The sequence below is a fragment of the Parasteatoda tepidariorum genome, chromosome 7, assembly GCF_982258835.1.
Source record: "Parasteatoda tepidariorum strain Cologne lab strain chromosome 7, Ptep-v5.0, whole genome shotgun sequence".
In the NCBI taxonomy this organism is placed as follows: domain Eukaryota; kingdom Metazoa; phylum Arthropoda; class Arachnida; order Araneae; family Theridiidae; genus Parasteatoda; species Parasteatoda tepidariorum.
This window is the reverse complement of record NC_141761.1, coordinates 86,810,335-86,831,992: the sequence shown is the minus strand read 5'-3', so window position 1 is coordinate 86,831,992 and position 21,658 is coordinate 86,810,335. Positions and strand designations below refer to the sequence as shown.

At 27.9% G+C, this 21,658-nt stretch overlaps 1 protein-coding gene and 1 long non-coding RNA gene across 3 annotated transcripts; one reads left to right on the top strand and one right to left on the bottom strand.

Moving 5' to 3' along the window:
- The first annotated feature begins 31 nt into the window (after positions 1 to 31).
- LOC107450550 (PRKR-interacting protein 1 homolog) lies at positions 32 to 10,992 on the top strand. 2 transcript variants are annotated; one of them, XM_016066370.5, is made up of 7 exons: positions 32 to 579; positions 2,134 to 2,212; positions 3,617 to 3,717; positions 6,128 to 6,213; positions 8,020 to 8,054; positions 8,134 to 8,287; positions 10,736 to 10,992. In XM_016066370.5, exons 1-6 carry the CDS (start codon positions 496 to 498, stop codon positions 8,280 to 8,282), a joined length of 534 nt encoding a protein of 177 aa, XP_015921856.3. In that variant the 5' UTR covers positions 32 to 495; the 3' UTR covers positions 8,283 to 8,287; positions 10,736 to 10,992. The 2 variants fall into 2 exon arrangements, with proteins under 2 accessions (XP_015921856.3, XP_015921857.3); XM_016066371.4 differs by having other exon boundaries at positions 38 to 579; positions 9,278 to 10,992.
- Positions 9,406 to 21,251, bottom strand: LOC147807293 (uncharacterized). The gene is made up of 2 exons (XR_015435601.1): positions 20,282 to 21,251; positions 9,406 to 9,611 (listed from the first exon to the last, which is right to left on the bottom strand). It is a non-coding gene; the product is annotated as an uncharacterized LOC147807293 (long non-coding RNA).
- Positions 21,252 to 21,658: the final 407 nt, after the last annotated feature.

Below are 21,658 nucleotides of genomic sequence, written 5' to 3'. Positions count from 1 at the left end.
ACCGAAAACTGCAAATTCATTTTTGAGTTTTGAGATCGAGATTTTCTGGAAAAGCTGGGAACCTTGGGAACGTGTTTTCAATGAAGATAAATAAATAAAGTTGTATAAATTTGTTAAACACGTTCTAAATTTGTTTTAATCATGACAATTAATGCAAATGATTGACTATTGTTTTGAAAAAATTACAAAGCGTTAGCAATGTTTATTTTTATTTGCTAGGGCTTCGAATAATTGATACAACGTATTTTATTCCTCCATTCAATTATCACCGGTTTGAAAGAAGGAAGTATAAACTACCTTCAGACATTTGTGTATTTTTGTATTGTTATGGGCTATGATGGAGTTTTCTCCCTTTTTAAATGGAAAGATTCATCTTCTACACTATACTATGAAATAAGTTTAAAGATACAATTGTTGAAAGAGTGCATCTTTTGTTTCTTACGATCTGCTATTCATTTATCTAGAAATATATATTTGGAATAAAACTGTATCACAATGAGTGAAAATTCGCGACCTTTTGTTCCTAAAACTCCAATTGACTTTCAAAAGTTAAAACTTGACAGATTGATGGCAAATCCAGTAAGTATATAATAAATATTCGATAGACCTATGCACGTAAGTTTTCTTGCATATTGATATAATTCTCTTTGAAAATTGTTGTTTCCCTTGAAAGCGAGAAAAACTTTTTTTTAAAAACAAACGATTAATTGTTCATTTCCTTAATCATTTTCAATTTGTACCTTATGTTGGAAATAATAATTCGTCACATAATACAAGTTTAAACAACTTATTCTGCAATTGTATGTTAAGTCGTGAAAAATATGTAAAGCAATTTTATTTATTTATTGAAAATATGAATTGATATTTAAAAAAAAGTAGAATACAACTGTCCCGTGTTTCAAATTTAAAACTTCTTTGGGCCTAGTTTTTATTTATTTATTTTTTTTATTTATTAAGTATTGAATAATATTCAAGTTAAATTATTATGCAAAATATATTTATTTCAAGATGACTTATTATTCAACATACTTATGGAAAAAGTAATTACAATGTTTTGGTTGTCATATTTTGAATTTCAAAATTTGTTTACAATTTTGATTTTATTTCTTCTTCAAATTCCTCATCACAATTACTTGATCTGGAAAAAATTTTACAAAATGTAATTTTGTAAATTAGTTTTAGAAAAGTAAATGTGATGGCCACTTTTGGAAAGATTCTTGCTTTGCCAACTAAGCAATTTAGTTGTCTAGTTTTAGCAACAACCATTAGTGAATGCAAGAAGCTTCAAAAAGCTTTATAAAATAGGCAAATTAGCCATATCTACGCACACCAGTCTGTGTTTTTGTTAACTTCGTTGTAAGTACAAAGATTAGGCACTTGCATTTGGTACCATCACATACTTTTATATTGATATCTGTTCACAGAAACTTCAAGGTTCCGTATAGATTTTAAACTTGTTCAAAATGTTAAAAAATATGCAATATTGAAGTTTACCGGCAGTTGTCTATGTTGTGTCATACATTTCATGTTAAATCCCTTCAGGAATTTTTTTTTTTGGTTAGACTTCTGCATTACTTGACCTACATTATGGCCAAAACTTTACCTACATTATGGCATAGATACTGATCTGAAACTCTTGCCTGATGCCATTTTATTTTAATAATTTTATTAAATAGTTATTTCAGCTTACACATTTAGTTTGGCAAGTATGACTTGCGATCTCAGTGAGAAAGACAGGAGGTTTATCATGTGATTGCCAGACAGAATTGTATTTACAAAGTTAAGCTATTGTTTGCTGTAGACATGATAAAAGAGGAAACATTTGTTTTATATTTGTAATGTCATATCAGACTACAATTTGTTACTCAAAATACATAATTTTTAGTTCTTTATTTTGCACAGGAAAATTTATCTCATTATTAAGATTGAAAATATTAGTTTTAACAGTATTCTATATGTAAAAAAAAAAAAAAAAAATTTAAGTTTTAGATTTATGAGTGTTACACCTTCAAATTTCAAATCATAAGAAATAATTACTGGATAACGCTCTTTTCGTGCTTTGTTTTGTTTGTTATTTTTCAAACATCTTTCTCTTTTATAACCAATTAATTGTTTTATGTTTTCTATATCTAGGATAAGCCAGTCATTATACCTGATGGTCCTAGAGAAAGAAAAGGCTTTTCTGTTCCAGAATTTGTTCGAAATGTCATGGGTATGAAAGATATTAATTTTTACCAATTATTCATAAAATGCATTTTATTAATTAATTATTCATAAATGCTCCAGTGCATACACTTCATATTTCTGATTCTTTCAACATAAATGAACTTTATGACAGTTATTTTTTATCTGTGACAAATACTTAATTTTCTTGAGGCAAAAATAAATCCATCATTCTGTATCAGGTTCGGCATTATTTCAATCACTTAATTAAGACTAAAATATTTTTTTTCATTTTATGATTATTAAATAAATTCTGTATGGTGTAATTTTTCTTTTTAAAAGTTTGATTTCATCGATAATGAAGTTTTTTTTACTTTTTTTACAAAGAAATAATAAAGGAGAGAGGTATGTATATTACCATAGTTCAAAAAAAGACTCAAAAGAAAAAAGGTTAAGATTGGCATAAAACTTTTAAATTGATTATGGGGTTGCTTGGGGTTTTAAATTGATTATGGGTATTGATGCTTTATTTTTGGCTTTGTTATCTTTTGATAAATCGCCAACCATAGATCTCTACCCATGCTCCTAACTGTCTGTTGAAAACAATTCAATCACTTTTTAATTTGGTTTTTGATTAGGCTGTTCATGGGAGATTTATCTCCCATGGCTTGTCCTTATTAATATTATTATGCAAAATTTATTATATTACATAGAAAGTCTTATTATGGATAAAATATCTCGAGCTTTACAAATACAAAATAAAAGTTTTATTATAATTATGATTCAGTTTTCATCTTCAACTGTCATTTTCATTATCCTGTTTTCATCACAATCTTCAATTAGCCAATTATACCATACAACTCTAATCACGCCTAATTTCGTCATTATATACAAGCAAGTGTTATATGGATTTAATAGGTATAAGAAACTTAAATATTAAATCTAGTTTGAAAGTGCATGTCCAGCTGTTACTTAACTCAGATTTTGCATTCAGTATGTATTTTTTATTATGAGTATATAACTTCGTGAAAAGAAAAAAATAATTATTAATATTGAAAAGAAAAATAAATAAAATTGTAACTATGCAAATCCAGGTAAGAATTTCCATCTTCAATAGGTATACCTCATGATATAATATAAAGTATACATTCATTATAGCATTTTATTCGATTTAGCATAAGTCTTCTTGCTTAGAATGCTTTTTCAATTTTTTTGATCTTAAAGTTTTACCTCTTTAGTAAGGTTTTAATTGTTTTTATATATTTATGGCACTTTATTTTATTTCCTTCACATTTTGCAAATTAATGCAGCACAATTGAGTTACATTTTTTCGGTGATTCAAGGTTTTTGTCTAACAAAATTTTTTAATTATTTTTAGTTCATATAAATATTTTTCTTAGATAGTGATAATACTATAAGCCAATTTGATGTTAATGAAATGTTTGTAATATAGGATCAAGTGCTGGAGCTGGTAGTGGTGAATTTCATGTTTATAGACATCTGAGAAGAAAAGAATATACAAGACAAAAAATGATTGAAGGAAAGGCTGAAAAAGTTAGTTATTTTGTTTTGCTTTTTATTATTGAATATATCGTTTTGAGAGTTAATGTGATGTTTTAATAAATGAATTATCCTATATTGAACTTTTTTTCCATTACATATAAAATTATTAAATTTAAAAACTTAATGTAAATTGCAAAATAAATTAACTTTAAATCATGTAACAATAAAATAGATTGTTTCTTAATGCTTTTCAATCTGGATTAAATTGCTAATTTTATGAGAACCCTAAAATCAATGCTTTAGAAAAGTATTTACTTATATTTTACGTATTCAGAAAATAGATAAAGAAAGTGAGGGACAAACATTTTGTAAGTATTTAGTTTAACGATTTGATAACTTGGAATGATTTCTGAATTATTACTTGCAGCAAATTAGGCACAAAGTTCTGATGAAAACAAAAAATGAACTGGGGAAAAAAATTGCCTAACAAAAAACTTGAACCAAATAACTCCTAAATATTTTTTGTTTTAAATTTTTTGTAAGTAGGTAGAAAAACCTTTTTGTAGTTATAATTGATTCAAACCATGCGTAAATGGAAATGCTTTCAACTAGTTGATGTTTAAATCAGATTTTTCATAATGTTGATTCAGTTTTTCTAGTTTTGATCTTAAAATACTTTATAACAGTCTTCACTTGCTCATACTGAAATTTCTAATGATAAATGTTAAAAAGAAAATAAACAAATTTTATCATTTACTTTTAATTGGTCATTGCAAATCTCATCCTTGAGGTTTAAAACTATTGATTATTTGAGTATTTATTTGCTATAAAAATATGAGTAGTCCAAAGCTGTTATATGTGAAAGAGAATTTCCTTAAAATGGTAATTTTGCTTAAATTTTGTCTACTTTGGTCAATTTTTTATGGTTCCATGAAATTCATTTTATAGAGAGCAAGCAGTAACAAGTGAGCATTGGATACCTGTAAGTGACATTATCATAGGTAAATTGTGGCATTTGTCGATTCAGAACCAATCAGGTTTGACATGATGTCGCCTACCAGTTTATCCAGTTAAATCTGAATTAAATCACATGGTTGAGCATGATCAACTTCACTTCTTCTGAAGTTGCAAGTACTGAATTCTGTATAATATTTGTTTTAAAACTTTACAAGATTATTTTATTTCATTAATTGTTTATTAAAAAGAATTATGAGTTATTTTTTTAGAATGTCAAAGCAAAAAGTGAATCTGTCTTCTTTTTTTTTAAATAATTAAATAAACTGTTGTCCGCATCATTTTATCTGTTTTTCTTATTTTTTCTTATTATTATTATTGCCTTTGTATTTTATTCCAAATACAATTTTTTCACTGTTTTGATATTATGACAAAAGTCAATTTCGAAGATAAATAAAAAGTGTAAGGAATAAATAACAGAATCTAATTGTATGATAATTATATTTTTTGCTAATAATTGGGTGGGTACAGACTCCTTATACTCCTTAGAAACTCCTTGGAAATAAAAGAGTCTCCAAGGAGTATTCGGAACTACTTAGATTTCTAAATTAGTCATTAGAAACTCCTTAGATTATTGTGTTGCATAGATGAACTTACTAAGTATGCTGATGAATTTGCTGTCCAAACAGGGAAACTAAATGATATGTGAAAATCTAATAGTTTAAGAGAAACTTTAAAAGAAGAAAAAATTGAATTGCAAGAGTTAAAAGAAAAAATAACAGTGTTGATGTTAATCGCCCAACTGTTGCTAAGGACACAATGACTTTTTACCATTTCCGGAAAAAATCAGAGTAGACAAAAACATTGAAAATTGTAACCTGAAAATGGCAGGTGCATAACTTCCTATCGAAAAAAGCATGAAGATCCATCTCTAAGCTCATAAATTTTCAAATCTCCAGCTCAACTGCACAATCATGCCATAAGTTCTAAAATGGCTAAAAAGCAATAGCACACCAAATCTACAACTACTAATTGTAAACTTATCGTCATCCCAAACATCGACAAATCCATTGTGTAACTGAAATTAGTTTGTAGTGTAGCGGAACTTAGTTTTAATGCTGAAGTTTAAACTATTATTAGTCTTAGTTTGACTGTGGTATGAAAAACTCATTTGTTACAAGAAAGTAACCATAACTTAACAACAATTTCTTTGTTTTTTTATTATTTTTTTAAATTGCAAATATCTTATTTTGGGATTACAAAGTATGGTGCAAATTTCAGTGTATTAAAAAAAATATCATGATACCAAAGCAATTGTACTTTTAATAAGGCATTGAGAATAATTTATTAAAGAATATTTTTTTGTCATGCTCTCTATTCAAACCAAAATGTTCTAATTTTCCATTAACCATTTAGATTTAAGTTTTAAGAGTTTCACAGCAGTCTTATAATTATTAAATTAAGTACTGAGTACTCGAATTTCATTTTTATTTAACATTATTTTTAGGAAAAATTAGATGAAGAATTTCAAAGAAAAATAGAAGAAAATAAAAGAAAAATGGAAGAAAAGACATCTAAAAATCGTGCCAAAAGGTTTATACTTTTCATTGACTTCTGCAAAATTCAATGTTATCATTGCTTTGTACTATGTCACTAATTATTTTTATATGGTAGATAAATAACTTTAAGTGTTCATAATTTCACTTAAATTTTAAAATTAATTATAGTTTTTAAATTTTATGTGAGTATTGTAGCCATTTTTGTACTACAAGAAATGTTATCTTATTTAGCTAGTATGAAAACAAAAATTAATGCTTTGTCATTAATTATGATATTTAGTCACTATTTCAAAGGATCAGTAAGTAAAAGATATAACTAGTCTGTTCGCATTTTCACTTGTCCATTTACATGTTGCCATTAGGTTTTTAAAAAAAGTTAATAAAGTAAATTTATATAAAAAAAACTACTATACAGATAATGTGTAATGTCTTAGTTATAATGAAATATATTACATTGTAACAAAAATACAAGTTAAAACAGGAAATCAATAATCCACTATACCAAAGCAGCATACCATCCCTTTACCGCTATTGCTTGTCCAGTTTACTACTGATAATTATGTTATGGTGGTTAAAAACAAATTTTAGTGGATCGAAATTATCCTTGGTTCATGAATGAATGTAAGTTACAATAAAGACTGAAACAATAATTTTTATACCAATGTTTACCTAGCACATAAATTTTTTTTAAAACTTATATAGCTTTTCAAAATCTCAGCTAGTCTAATTCCTCTGTGCTGAATTTTAGAAACATGTTAGAAGATGCTGGAAGTGATTTATTGTATCTGTTGGAAAAAGGCAATTTTCATATTGTATATTTAGAAACATTGTGTCTTTTAAGCAGAAACATTTAAGCAATCATATGAATTATCTTTGTAAATAGAATCAGTGCTTAAAGGTTACTCAATTTCCCCTCTCCGTTACTATGATATTTACAAATCTTGCTTTTTTTCCCTTCTACTACATTATTATAATGTACAGTTATGAGTTATTGACACTTTTTAACTGCTGTGTGAATAAAAATAGTGTTGCTGCCTGTTACATCACTGTTACATTGTTACCAAAGCAATGAAAGTTTTAAAAAAAAAAAAATATTTGACCTTGTGCTGCCAATTTTAATTACAAGGAGTGTATGCCAGTTCTAGTATTTAAGTGTCAAAATTTCTGAAAACCATCAATGTAAAAACTTTTGCATGCTCAAATTTCCATAGATTTTTCAAAAATTTCCATATTGAAATTTTCATTTCCATCACTTACTAAAATTGTTCAGCTTCCTACTTTTTTTTAGTTGAATATTGATAAGGCTATTCAGAGAAATTAATGAATAATGTTCCTTTTCCAGAGAAATGTTAAAATTTAGGAATGGTTTTGATTTTTTTTTTTTTTTTTTGGTTATTTATTCTCCATAATCATTTTATTTATTCTCCATAATTTTAGGTCTTATTTTTAAAAGCTTTTTATTGATGAGTTTCATACTTACTTGATGTTTTATCATTTTTAATGTTTCACAAATATCCTTGAAAATGACTAAGTCAGAACAATTTCTAATCTTTTTACTCCAGGTATTATAAGAACATGCATTCTAATTGAAAATCTGTGAATATTTATTCTAGTTGCTAATAATTTAGGCATATTCTGTTTTATATGATATTCAGTTTCTTTTGCACATAACATGCAGAACATAACATTTGTTTCTAAATATAACCAAGTTTATTTTGCAACGATCAATTTACATTACATTTGATAATGGTGTTTGGTAACGAAATTCTGTTATTTCACATAATACTATTGCTTTTTTTATTCATTGATTAATAGTTTCTGAGTTTTTAAATTTTTTTAGGCTGAAACGAAGGGAAAGGAAAAAGCTGAAAAAAGGTTAGTATATTTTTTCTTAAATTTGTTTAACTGAGAAAAATGTATAAACTAACTATAAAATGTTGAATATATTTTAAAGGTACTAAAAATCCTCAAAGTGAGAAAAAAGAAACTAGCTCTGATAGTGAGAGCGAAGAAAGCTCAAATGAACAAGATTTGGAGCAAGATGAAAATTCATTAGTTAATCCAAAAAGTGACGAAGTCTCTGATGCTAAAGACTCAAGTTAGAGAAGGTAATTTCTTAAAGTTCATTTAAGAGTTGGTATTAAGAGTAAAGTTGAAGAATAGAAGGATTAGTAGGAATGGTAAAGAGTCAGAATTTTTGTCCGTTTTTAATTGTTTCTATTTCATGTATTTTAATTTTCATCTGCCCCAAAGAAAATTTGAAATCAATTTCTTTTTCTTCAATATCACTTTTTGTACATTATTATTTCCATCAGACAAATTTAAATTTGGGTAACAAATCCTGTTTAGTTTAGAATTAAATTATTTTATTTAAATATTGTAAAGATATCAATTTTGTGAGATGAAAGTAAACTTTATATACCTGCAAACTCTGCTGGAGTTTCCCGTAGATTCTTAAAGTTTTCCCTTTTCTCCTGGTTTAATCGAAAATTCCTTAAAATTCTAAGTTTATCTGAGAACAATTTCCCATCAAAATAGTTTTTTGCTCAGTTTATTGTATTGTTGCTAAATAATTAAGTTAACCTTAGTTATAGTAATCTGCTTAAAACATTTTTTAAATATTCTAAAATTTTTAGAACTCTCCGTTTTTAAATTTAAAAATATGTCGTGACTTAAGTGTCTAAAATGAAATGAATATCTATTACTCTAAATTCAAAATTATCATAGACATAAAAAGATTCAAGTCTGTTTAGTGTAAATTATAGACAGAATATATTGCAGTCAGTTTAAATTTGTGTGCTTTTCGTGTAATATAGTTTTGATATTACAGTGACTAAAAAAAAACAACATATAATTCAATGTGTCTAATTAGGTGCTATGCAATAGTTGGTGTGAAATTTTTACTTTTTTCGTTTTAAAAACTTTAAGTATTTTCCAGAAATTATCTTCTTGGTGTATTTATATTATAAAAATAGACTATTTTTTATAACATATTTATTACCAAATCTGCATGCAAAAGAAATATATCAGCTCTTTTTTTCTTCTTTTTTTACATTGATTGTGATAATTCTAAATATTCTACATCATTTTTCTTAAAGAATGGAATAGTAAGAACAATTTAATTGATGTGGCATGAGCAAACTGCTTGACTCTAAATTTTCTGTACAGAAGAATGGTGTGCTACTGAGAAAAGATGAAAGTAAATACAATGCTGTTTTGTGCAGAGCTACACTGTCTGTTTCCGGGAAGGCTTGTGAGCAGCTGCAGTATCTTTCTCTGCAAATTCTGTTGTGCATGATACTGATCGTGCCATTGCCACACTAGTTAAACCGTCTACTACAGAAGGACTAGCACAATTGCTTGTTGTTTGGCTTATCTGCTTTTCTCCACCAATGGAACTGGCAAAGGATGGTGTTTTGCTGGCGGCAATGACTAAACGGGGAAAAAAACATTAGCTTTAAAATGTGGTTCAAAGAAATCTTTTAACTAACATTGATCTTCAAAATTTTTTATTAAATAAGATATTTGGATAAAAGAAAATCTGATTATTTTTAGACATATTGCTATATACATTAGTAAGCCTGGTAGCAGAATTTAGAAAGTCAATCTATTCTAAAATACTTCATAACTTTAAATTTGTCTGTGACACATAATCAGAGAAACTATTATTGTCAAAATTGTATGTATACAAAAATTTGTACAGATAATGTAGATAAAAATTATGCACTAAAAATATGCTGTTAAAAATTCATTTTAATTTATATTTTTTACATAATAATATTTTTAAAGAATTGAATAAATCCCTATGAAGCCTATAACTAAGTAAGCAGTTTTTTTTAAATTAATATTTATTTTCTTTATTCCCCAAAATTAAAGAAAATTAATTTGTTGATTTCTTTAGATTATCTATTTTCAGATTGACAAACATACAACTTTTCAGAATTACACTTATTATTGAGGTGTAACAGGTAGTGATTGTGTAAGTTTAAAAAATTATTTTTCTGCTTCTTCTCTCAACAATTTTTCATCCTTTTTTCAAAGAAAGAAAAATCCGAGATCAAAAATAATTGACAGTTTTCGCTGCTATGCTGGAGGGTTTCTGCTACCAAGTAATATTTTGTACTTCATATAATTTATATTCAGCAATATGAATTAAGAGGAAATTAACATAGTAGAAAAAAAATTAAGCAATGAACATGCAAAGTAGGAAATATTTTTATAAATTGATAATTAAACATCTGATGTCCAAAAACTACTTATTAAACAGCCTCATATTTTATACATATATTGCTTTGAGTATTCATTTAAATACTCAATTTCTGAAAAAGTAGAAAGATTGGAAAAATTATTGATTGATTTTGGAAAATAAGATGGGTAATAACATTCTGAGGCCAGTTATTTTCATACAACTGCACACATTTTAAATTCTTCTTCCTATTGATTTGAATCATTTTATAAGTGAGAAAAAAATTTATTTTTGTGTCACAGTTTTTAAATAATTAAAACTTGGTTGTTATTATTATATAAACGTTTCTTTTTTCTTTTTTTTTTTTTAGTGATTATTTTTGTGATTTATTGTGAATACCAAAAAGGAAAAGAAATTCAAATGGGTCATTATTTATATCAAGAAAATGCCTTCATATGTTGAATTCTTTGACTGAACTAATGTGTTGATTAAAAATATTGGATTGTAAAAACTTGATGCTTCTGAAAAAAATTTTGTGTAAAAGTTGTTTCATACTTGGACTTGTATATCTCATTTAAATCGTTACAATTTATGTATGCATTTGTAAAATAAAATATTTCATCAGAAGCAGTGACTTATTGGGTAAGAATTCATTTATATATATATATATATACATAAATAAATATTCCGCTTAGATATTTTACAATAATAACCTTAGCCTTCTTTGGACATTAAGGCATTTCATAAGATTAATTAGGGGGAAAAAAGATTTCATGTGCAAGAGTCCTATTTTAACTCTTATTATTGAACAAACCCTCTAGAATTGTGAAAGATTTAAGGATATTAGCCAGCTGCTAAACCCAGTTTCCGAAGCAAGTACCTTAAAGTCGGAATTTATACTAAAGTTAAAAACAATTACATGATGTTGAATGCTCCCAAAATCTGATTTAACTAATTTCAAAAATTCTAAATAATTAATTATTCTCCAAAAATATATGTATCAACTGTATATACATTATAATACCTTATGTTTAGTAAGGCCAAAACCAAAATAAAGAGGAAAGTTTTTCTTATGAAGTTTGAATTGGAGAATAAAATAACTACCATTGTTCGCATAAATATTTTTTTCTTTTTTGCCACTTATTCTAATACTTTGCAAATCCAACTAAATTTATCTTAGCAAATCTAAAGTTGTGATAATTTTATAATTTACACAATCTAGTGTTGCCATCATGTCAAATGCTACTGCTAGTGATAATTTTTTTGACGATAGTATTGATTTAAAATTGGGATGAAACAAAAATTTTAGGATAAAATACCTTTCCAAAAAAAGTAATTGGTCCAATTTTTTCCACAAAAATCAAGGTAAAATTTGCTATAAATTATTTTTTTCCTGATAAACCATTAATTTATGTGTATGAAATTAATTTTTCCTTGATAAAAGAACAATTAATATACACAATGATCTTTATGTTGTTGTCAAAATAACTTGAAATTTGAACTTAATTAGCAAACCAAGGGAGCTTTAGATTCAAGGCTCAGTGCTGACTTGTTTTCATAACATATCTTCTGAGTAAAACACTGATGCTTTTACATGTGGCGATTACCATGTAATCCCCACATGTACCTCCCATAGTTAAAATACCAATTATCTATATTGTCAAAAGCAAATTAAAGCTTGTGCTTTTCAATTCCTTTGTTTAAGTGTTTTGGTGACACTATATTATTAAATTTATTCAACCAAAGGATCAAGTCAATTTAGTGACAAATGTCGTACGAGAAACATCGAAATCAATTTGATTGTCAAATGAAACTTGGAAGGGTTTCTTAGAATCTTGCAACTTCTTTCTTTATCATCCTATAAACGAACAGGTTTCGATATTTTTTGTCATGCTTTCCTCAGTAGTGATTCATTAGAATTCGTAAATATTTTTGTTATTTCCTTGCATATTGGTTTTTTGCGACGAAAAAATAAAATCAAAAGCATTTCGACTTGTTAATTACGGAATGCCCTGTTTATGACTTTAGGCAATTTTAATTAAACACTGTTAGACTTCTAATTCTATTAACTCGAAAGTTGCTAGAACACTTCGTGTTTGGATATTTTATGTCCTGCCTTCCTCAGTAGTGATTCATTAGAATTCGTGAGCGTTTTTATTTCCTTGCATATTTAATTTTTGCGGGAAAGAAAAACAAAATTTATAGCATTTCCACTTGTTGATTACGGAACAACGCCATGTTTATGATTTTCGGCAACTTTAATTAAACCCTGTCGGACTTAAAACTAATAGAGTAAGACCTCTCTCTAGTTTCATGAAACTGAAGATTGCTAGTATCTAAGGACATATCCTCTGGTCAATTTCATTTGTTTGAGAAAGGCTAGTTCATATAGTCAAAAGACATATGAGCTGATTGCATAGCAACTAACTGTACTGGATTTTCCTGTAGACTGTTAGATTTTGCCAGTTTCTCCTGGTCTACTGGTTTAATAAAAATTCTCCTGGTCTTTGTACATCTTAAAAAATTCCCTAAAATTGAGTAAGTTTCCTTAAAAAATCCTTATTGGAATAGAATTTTTGATTGTATGTCATTAATCATTCTACGATTTCAGGAAGAAATCGTAGAATGTAAAAATGTCAAGCAACCAAGATATTTTTTATTATAAATTTTTGCAAAATATGAAATAGTGACTTGAGAATCATAAATACTTTTACCAAAATGTAAAAATGAAGAAAACAATTTGTAAGACATTGCATTGCTATTGTTTCGAGCAATCGTGTGAAATCTTCCTTTAATTACAATTAGGACTGGGCTATAAATCGATGTATCGAGACATATCGATTTAGCGCATATATCGGCAAGACGATACAGCGACTTTCATTCAAGGTGATACATCAGAAATCTGATTTAAGCCGTCGAGTAAAGACAACGAGCGCAAAACGATATAAGACACGCAAGAATATAAGATAACAACGTTCCGTTAAGACTCTTCTCTTACGTTCCGATGTCGACTCGCGCTGTGGAAGACGATGTTCTTTTCGTTATGTTGAAATGGCCTTGATTGGTGAGCTGTAGAATCAGAGTTTTGAGAACACATATCGTTATATCGCATGTTCCTTTTCGCACCTCTTAGCTTTTTTTTTCTTTGTCGCAACTTTTCTTGTAGATTATTTTCAGTGGGACTAACTTCGTGATCGCCGATGTTACCTTGTTCTGAAGGCAATCTATTATTGAAAAGAATATATAAAGAAGAGCTTCTTCATTAATTAGATAAGTTTTTTTTTAAAAAAACTTCTCTTTATTTTTAAATGTGAAAATTATCGGCAATCTAATTTAGGCGCCCATAAAGAATTGAGTTTGTTAGTTTTTTTCTTTACTTTCTTTTAATTTATTAAAAACTTTTTGGATGAAACTTCTAATAATTTAATGAGTTTTTATTACTGATTTTAAATTTATAAATCTTGTTGTTTTTATTTTTAGAAATAAAGTTAAAACGAAATTTATTTTCGTCTTTTGGATTTGGACATAAGTCAATCAACTTTGTTTACACCAAAAATTTGAAAAAATCGAAAATTGAAAAATTATTCATTTTTTAAAATCTTCAGCACTTCGTTTTATTAGAGAGTATAATAATTTTTTTTAAAAAATATTCTTTTCATATTATTTGTTAATTAGCTAAATATATTATCGAATATCACAATTTTTTTATTTTTAAGAAATTAAATCTTACTTTGTTTTTCGTTCATAATTTGGTCATTATTTAATTTAATTATTTATCTGAAATGATAAGGTCCCGCAGTCACGGTTCCCTGCAGATCACCGAAGTCAAGCATCACTGGCTGCGGTCAGTGTGCGGGTGAGTGACCACTTGGATCAGTCTGCTTAGGGACCGAGGGTGTGCGGTATTGGTCCTCGTTAAACTGTTCTACCGTAAAGTGCTCGACTTCGCGTGCAGGTCGTCGAGCTACCGAAGCGGGGGTGCCATCCCATCTGCAGAGGATCAAAATTGTCTTCGGATCATCCTCAGGGATGTTTTCCAGACCGTCGCCAATAGCCATTGTGCGCTCTAGTGTGACGTAAATGAACTATAATAACTGAAATGATAATAATAAAAAATAGTGTTTTAAAAGCGTTTTTTTTTCTAAAATTTATTTAGCACTTTGTTTTAAACATACAAATAATTTTTAACGTTTCATTTAGAACATTACGATCGAACTTAATAATTATGTAATTATTTATGCACAATAGTACAAGAAAATATTAATTTGTAAAAAACGCTTTAAAAAAAGTTTTTAACACTTTGTTTTACGCGTATTATGAATTTTTAAACAAACATTTCAATAAATATTTTAAGTAAGATTTGCACATTGTAATCAATTTATTTAATATCTTTCTTAAGCAAAACATATATATCTTCGAATTTATAAATTGATTTAAATCAATCTGAGTATGAAGTTTTGATAGAAATCTGACTTTCTGTGCCTTACTAGTAAATGAAATTCAAAAATACTATATCGCGATACATCGCTATATCGCGATGTAAATCTGACGATGCATCACGATATATAATTTCTAATATCGCCCAGTCCTAATTACAATCATAATGTTGCTTAACTTCTCGCATCATTCATAAAAATTATTAAATTAAATATTGCTTTAAAGTGTAATTTATGAACGTATTCATGCAATGATGTGCGTTTCTATCTTTGCGGTGAGAAATTTCTGTTTAAAATATATAAATAATAATTTCCTGTTGACCTTTTAGTAGCTGGAAGTAAAATCATTTAAAAATTTTGACCTTTAATTGCAGTGATAGATCTTGTAAACGGATGGAAATATTAAATCCATAATTCTTGGATGAATTCAGAAAAAATTCTCGCGTATGAAATGTTACTGTTAAATATTTAATAAGAAATTAACATTTGCTTAATGAAAATGTATACAAATGAATTTTAAAAAAATAATAAAAATACATTGTGTATATTCTTAGAGCAGTTTATAATAACTATTTTATTTTTACATATAATCATAATGTCAATTTCAAGAATGTCATTAAAACAGCACGTTTTATATAAGTTTAATATAAATTTGCATTTTTTATTAAAGTAAAAAGATAGAAAAAAGATTTATACAAGATTGGCGTTTTTTTTTTTTAGTAAAATGTAGGACCAATTTTTAACCAATGATGATTTTCATAAATTTCAATCGCCAAATATAAACATATAATCGACACGTATTTTATGCTCCTTTGAATAAAAATTTTGGAAAGAAAAAAAATTCATAGAAAATCTTTATTTACGAGTGTTTTTTTTATTTTATAATATTATTTTATAAATACCTAAACCAAGCAGTTGATCCCTATGTTATGCTAAGGGCTAAAAATAGGAAAATTTCGAAATAAATCGGCCTTGGAAAGAAAATATTTGAGGGGGGGGGGAGAATTATAAAAATCTTTTATTTCTTATTTATTTAAAATGTTATAGTATTAAGAGTGATGTTTATAGCATACAGAGTATTATTCCATAAAGAGTGAATACTATCGTATCAAATGTTTGAAAAACATATTTTCTCTGAATTAATATAGAATTTTATGACAGATTTGGGTTCTGTGCTTCAAAATGGTGGTCGAAAGTACGGGACATTTAATGTTAATTTATTCCTTTTTTGCTTAATTCACCATTTCATAGAAGTCATATTTTTAATTCTCCAGAGGTGGAGAATAGAGGGCCGATTCCAATCAAATTTAGGATTTTGTCATTTGAGATAACGTAGAATAAAATGGTGTAGAAATTTTGCAGCATTTTTTTTTCCTGTTTATTATTAAAGTAAATAACAAGCAATAAATAATCACAAAAATATTTTTTTTAGAGGAATTATCTTTAGATTAACGAATTTTATAATTGTGCGTAAATAAATTTTTTTATTCATTTAAAAATATCAAAGCCCTGGTGAAAAAATGGAAATTAACATCAAGAGGAGACGCTATACCAAAGAATATGGTATGTATATTCCTGGCAAAAGGCCCGATTATCACTTTCTGGGGGGCCTCAAAAATTAGTAAAAAGTCCACAATATTACTTTTTTTAAAAAATACTGAAAGAATCAGTTTTTCTCAAAAAAGTCATTTTTTTATTTCAAATTTTCTTTATATTGAGATAAACCAAACTCGTGTAAACAATACACTTATCAAATTCGAAAGTACAGCTGAATTTTAATTGGTGCAATTTTTACTCCAACGACTTAAGTAAATGCAACGAGAATGTATTCGCAAAGTCTCTTATAAATGATTAGTGTCAACAAGAACTAAAAGCTTATTCTTAACAAATATGTAAAGCTGTAGATGGAAGGCTACAATCTTTAAAATAATTCAGCTAATCAGTGACTTTTAGCAAAAATCACTGATGAACTTACTTTTCTTTAAATTTTTATATACCAATAAATATGAAACAGAATTTGCAATGAAAAGTTTCTCCCTGGGGTGCAGCGTCCTCTATGGACATGACAATTTCCCTTTTTGTATATTTCACCAGGTATGTTGAACTACTAAAGAAAATCACAAAATTTTTGCACACAATTGGGTATCTGCAAGTGACGTCATCGTAGCCAGAAGCCAATCAAGTTCGACACACATGCCTGGCATCAATACAGGTATCCAATTAAATCTGATTTAAATCACATGCCTGGGCATAATCACTTCATTTCTTCTCAAGTTGCAAGTGCCGAATTGTAAAACTCGTTTATCTAAGGATAATTCTTTGTAAAAAAGTTATATTTTTTATTTTCCTATATTATTTCTTATTGTTTAATTTAAAAATGGCTGAAAAATTTTTGAATTGTAAGGTAAACAAATGACAAAACGAAATTTGGAACGGCATCACAGTTGTAGAATTCTTGAAAAATAAAAATTTTAAATTGCGACTTCCTCGAAATTTCATTACTCAGAAACTATTTAGTCGATTTCGCACAAATTTTCGATTTTGTGATTAAAAAATACGTAGTTTAAAATGCGTTAAAAAAGTATGCTTAATTTAAATTTTCTTGGACCATTATAAAATTACACAATAAAAATTATAAAATAAAAATTATAAAATAGAAATTATTAAATAAAAATTATAAAATATATAAAAATAATTTTTCACGTGGTAATTCAATAATTGAGTTTTGCATTTGCGCACATGAAATCACGATTCAATTAAAGACTTAAAGAGATATGGCGGAATATGACTACTTATGGCGAAATGACTCTCCTGTTCCTGAGCAACCTATTGGGATTATATTTTCCAGATTATGGCTATACCCTCCCTATTTTGAAGGTCAAGAATCCAAATCCATTGAAAAAATTAATAATATTTATCCAGAAGAAGTATGTTTTTATACTTGATTTCGCAAGTTAATATGCTCCATCAATTAATTATCCTATTTCAGTACAATTCCTCACACCATTAACCTCCTTCTGTGAGATTTAATAATAAAAGATTGTGCATGAAATAACCATTGTTATTGAAAAATACATTTTTCTCTCGAGATCTTTATTTTATAAGCTCTTGCTTAGGTAGATGTCAAAAGTAACAAACAAACGAAAAAAAAACAGAGAGAGAACTCCAGATATTGTCTGATATAAATCATAACATTTATATTAAACTGAAAAATAAATAAAAACAAATTTTAAAGAAACTGAAAACGAAAGGCGAAAAAAAAAACCAATTAACTACAGGAACGGTTTTAAGTCTCGTCAACGATTGAAATTATTTCTCATTTATTTTTTTGGATTGAGTCACGTAATTTGCATTAATTCTTTAGGTTTGTTTTTCAGAAGCAAATGATTATTTTTCAAATCTAAGTAATCGCTAATTTCGTAACAATTTACATTTTGACAAAATGTTCTTACGTTAAACTGCAATAAATAAACAATTTGTTAAAAAAAATGAAATGTAAAAAAATTGAATTTTCCGAGAAAAAAAAATTATGAATGAGAAGCAATTACGGGGTTGATGAACGGAGCGATTAAATGGCGGAGATTCCTTGTTTATTTAAAGGAAATTTGTTTCATTTTATAATATTGTTAATAAAAATTATAATATTGATATGAATATAATTCTAATCTGTTGAAGAACGTAACTTAAGTGTAGGTAAAAATAGCTGTACTTGTATTTCACCGGAAAGGGTTGAGATTGTAAATTAGTAGGTAAAAATCCGATTATTAAATTAAAAAAATTACTTAAACATTCCGTTTTTAATTTTGCGCACTGTATGTTATACCCCTCATTGCAGATTTCTCTTAAATGATATTTTTCCATCACTTCTTCGATTGAAATTCAGTTATCTTCTAATTTTGTTCTAAGTTCAATCATAGTACACCCATAAACGTTTTAACAATTTTACGTTATTTTTCAGTTAAGATTTGGTCGAAATTTCTAATAAGTAGACAAAAATTATTTTTTATGACATCGCTAACACAGATGCAAAATATTATTTTGCGTAAAACGCATTTATATTATTACGTTACAATGCCTATAAAATATATAAATATACATAAAACAAATCGTTAATAAAAAAAATATTTTTAGTTAGATTGATTGTATATAAATGAATTTGTCTTTGATAACAGGCATTTTACTTGGGTTTTTTTTTTTTTTTTTTGATATAGTAAATAGTTTTTAAAGAAAGCTGTTTTATAGAATAAAATAAAAAAACTATTTACTAAGTAGACTAATTATTGAGTAGAACTTGAGTGACATTATGAAGTAAAAACGTAAATAATATCAAAATTCATTCTTTTTGTTCAAAAGTTTGCTTCAATTTACTTTTATTTTAAACAAAATGTGCAAAATTTCAAAAGTACTTTTTAATTAAAAGAAATATAGGCCGGGATAACCTGGTCGGTAGAGCGCCGGGCCCATGTCCAAGAGTTCGTGGGTTCGAACCCCGCCGGCCGAAGACTCCCCGTGTAGTAAATGGTGACTGATACACGTTAAATTTGTCGAGTCGCAAAGTCCTCCATGTTCCCATAACAAATCAATAGCTCTGGGGGTACTGGATTGGAGATTGATACTTCTCTGATTCAGGTCAAAATTACGATCTGTGGATGAATGAATGGATGTCTGAATGGGTCCACCCTATAAACGGGTGTGACGTATGGGTGTGGCAGAAGTCGAATTCTTGGCCATAGATGGCGTCACTGAAAAGCAATCGCACCCCTCTGCCTTAACAGGCATACGTCAACAACAACAACAATTAAAAAATATTATACGTACCGTCATCTGGGGCTACTTTGTGCAGCGGGGGCTACCACTTTTCAAGTGCTGCTATCCAGTATTATGTTTTTTTCAAGTTAAAAATGAGTGGAATTTGAAGATAGAAGTCTCCTCTATTATTACATACATTTTTTCGAATTTTAAAACAATCTCAGAGTGTGTTTTGTTTATCCAATGTCAACAACTTTCCGAGAACGTCGGACGTCGAAAAATGTGCGTGGAAACTTTAGCTGTGAGATGCAAAGACGTTGATAAAACAATTGTCGTAAGTGCAAAATTTTTTATTTATATATTAATAAACAATTATATCATGTTAGCGTTAAAAAAATTTGAAAATTAATAACAAATCCTGCACAAAGTAGCCCCACATGACGGTAGTACTTCGTCTTTTATTTATTGAGATAAATCTATAATGTTCTAACTACAATAAGAAAGAATTAAATTACTATTAGTTATAAAAGCAGAATTCATTGTTGCTTCTGAAAAACTATTATTTTAGCGACCCTTTTTCGAAAAAAGGTGTGCATTTCTTTACTAGGCAAATATTGTTTATTATAATATTTAATTTCTTAAAAGTTCTTTGTGAGAGTGATCTCTAAGTAAAAGTGATTTTATTATAATATTTTAAGAATAGTCTGTTGAAAAGAAACATTTATACTTACTGTTAATTTGAATTTGGGGTGGAATATATGTATCAGGTGGAGTCTTCACCGTTGTGGACGTTATGCAACCCATGATAGATTTCTTTAAAATGCAATTTTTCCAACACTCTTAAATAATTCAATTTCTTTGAAATAATAAAAATACGATTGAACAATTATCACTGTTTTATTTTGCTCAATGATATAAAACTATGAAACAGCTATCACTGAATTATTTTTGGTTAGTTCCAATCATTTTGACAGCCTAACTGGCATTCTCTTCTCACATTGCTTGAATTAAAATTTATGCATGATGCAATTGATCATGCAATATAGCATCACATAATACATTTGACGTGCAACATCAGTTATTAATTTCCCTTTGATTTTTCTTTATATTTGCAGCCGAATAAAGACTATAGACAATTGCTTAGCTATGAAGACACATTGCTTAGCTATGAAGTGCTGAAAGATTTAGAATTAAAATCTAAATGCTCTAAAACCGGTCAACTGTAATTCTACAACTTTTCCACAAACAGAACTTCTAGAACCAAAGTTTAATTTCCTTTGGAATCATAAATCTTGCAGAAACCTTTTGTGTGTTTTCCTACGAGCTAACGTTTCGGCACAAATACCTTAAAATAACTTTTCTTCCAATTGTTGAGACTTCTCTTTGACCGAAATGGAACTGTCGCCGTTTAAATCACATTACAAAAATCAATCAATGCGATATCTGGGACTCCAAATTAAACAGTAAGCATTCTTAATTTTTAAACTGACATTTAAAGTCACAGCTATTTATAAACACTGAGTACGTAAATCAAACTTTTACTGCCCGTTGCCGCCAATCAATTAGTTGTAGTGCCAATATCCTGTGGTTTACCAACTAAGATCAATTTGCACGCCACCAAACAGTTTTTCTTAATGGCTTCCCGCCGGAGTGTTTATCCGGAATCTACTCCCGTCTCTCCCGTTGCTAGGATATTCTCATAAGAGGTCAATCAGGACTATTCAGTTGCCTAGCAACTATTATCCGGAACCTAGCCCGGGAGAGGAGAAAGGAATAATTTTAAAGGTGGTGGTCTTTAAAGGGGCGAAATACCTGTGATGATAAAAAATAAATTTTAATTATTTTTCACTTTCTAAAAAGCAGTTTCACTTTCATTCTCCTTATAGTATTTGTTTTTAAATAATTATGTGCTAATGTAGGAAATGCCGGTATTTTATTGAATAGCTTTGACATCTTATAGAACGTCTGATGTTTTTAGAACAAAAATGAAGATCTTATGATCTTTATCTAGGTAGTCTAGATAAATAATTCTTTTTTTTTTTCGGTGAAATGTTAAAAAAGGTCGTGATAAATCTATCTTTTAAAAGATGTTCACTTCTTAATATTGC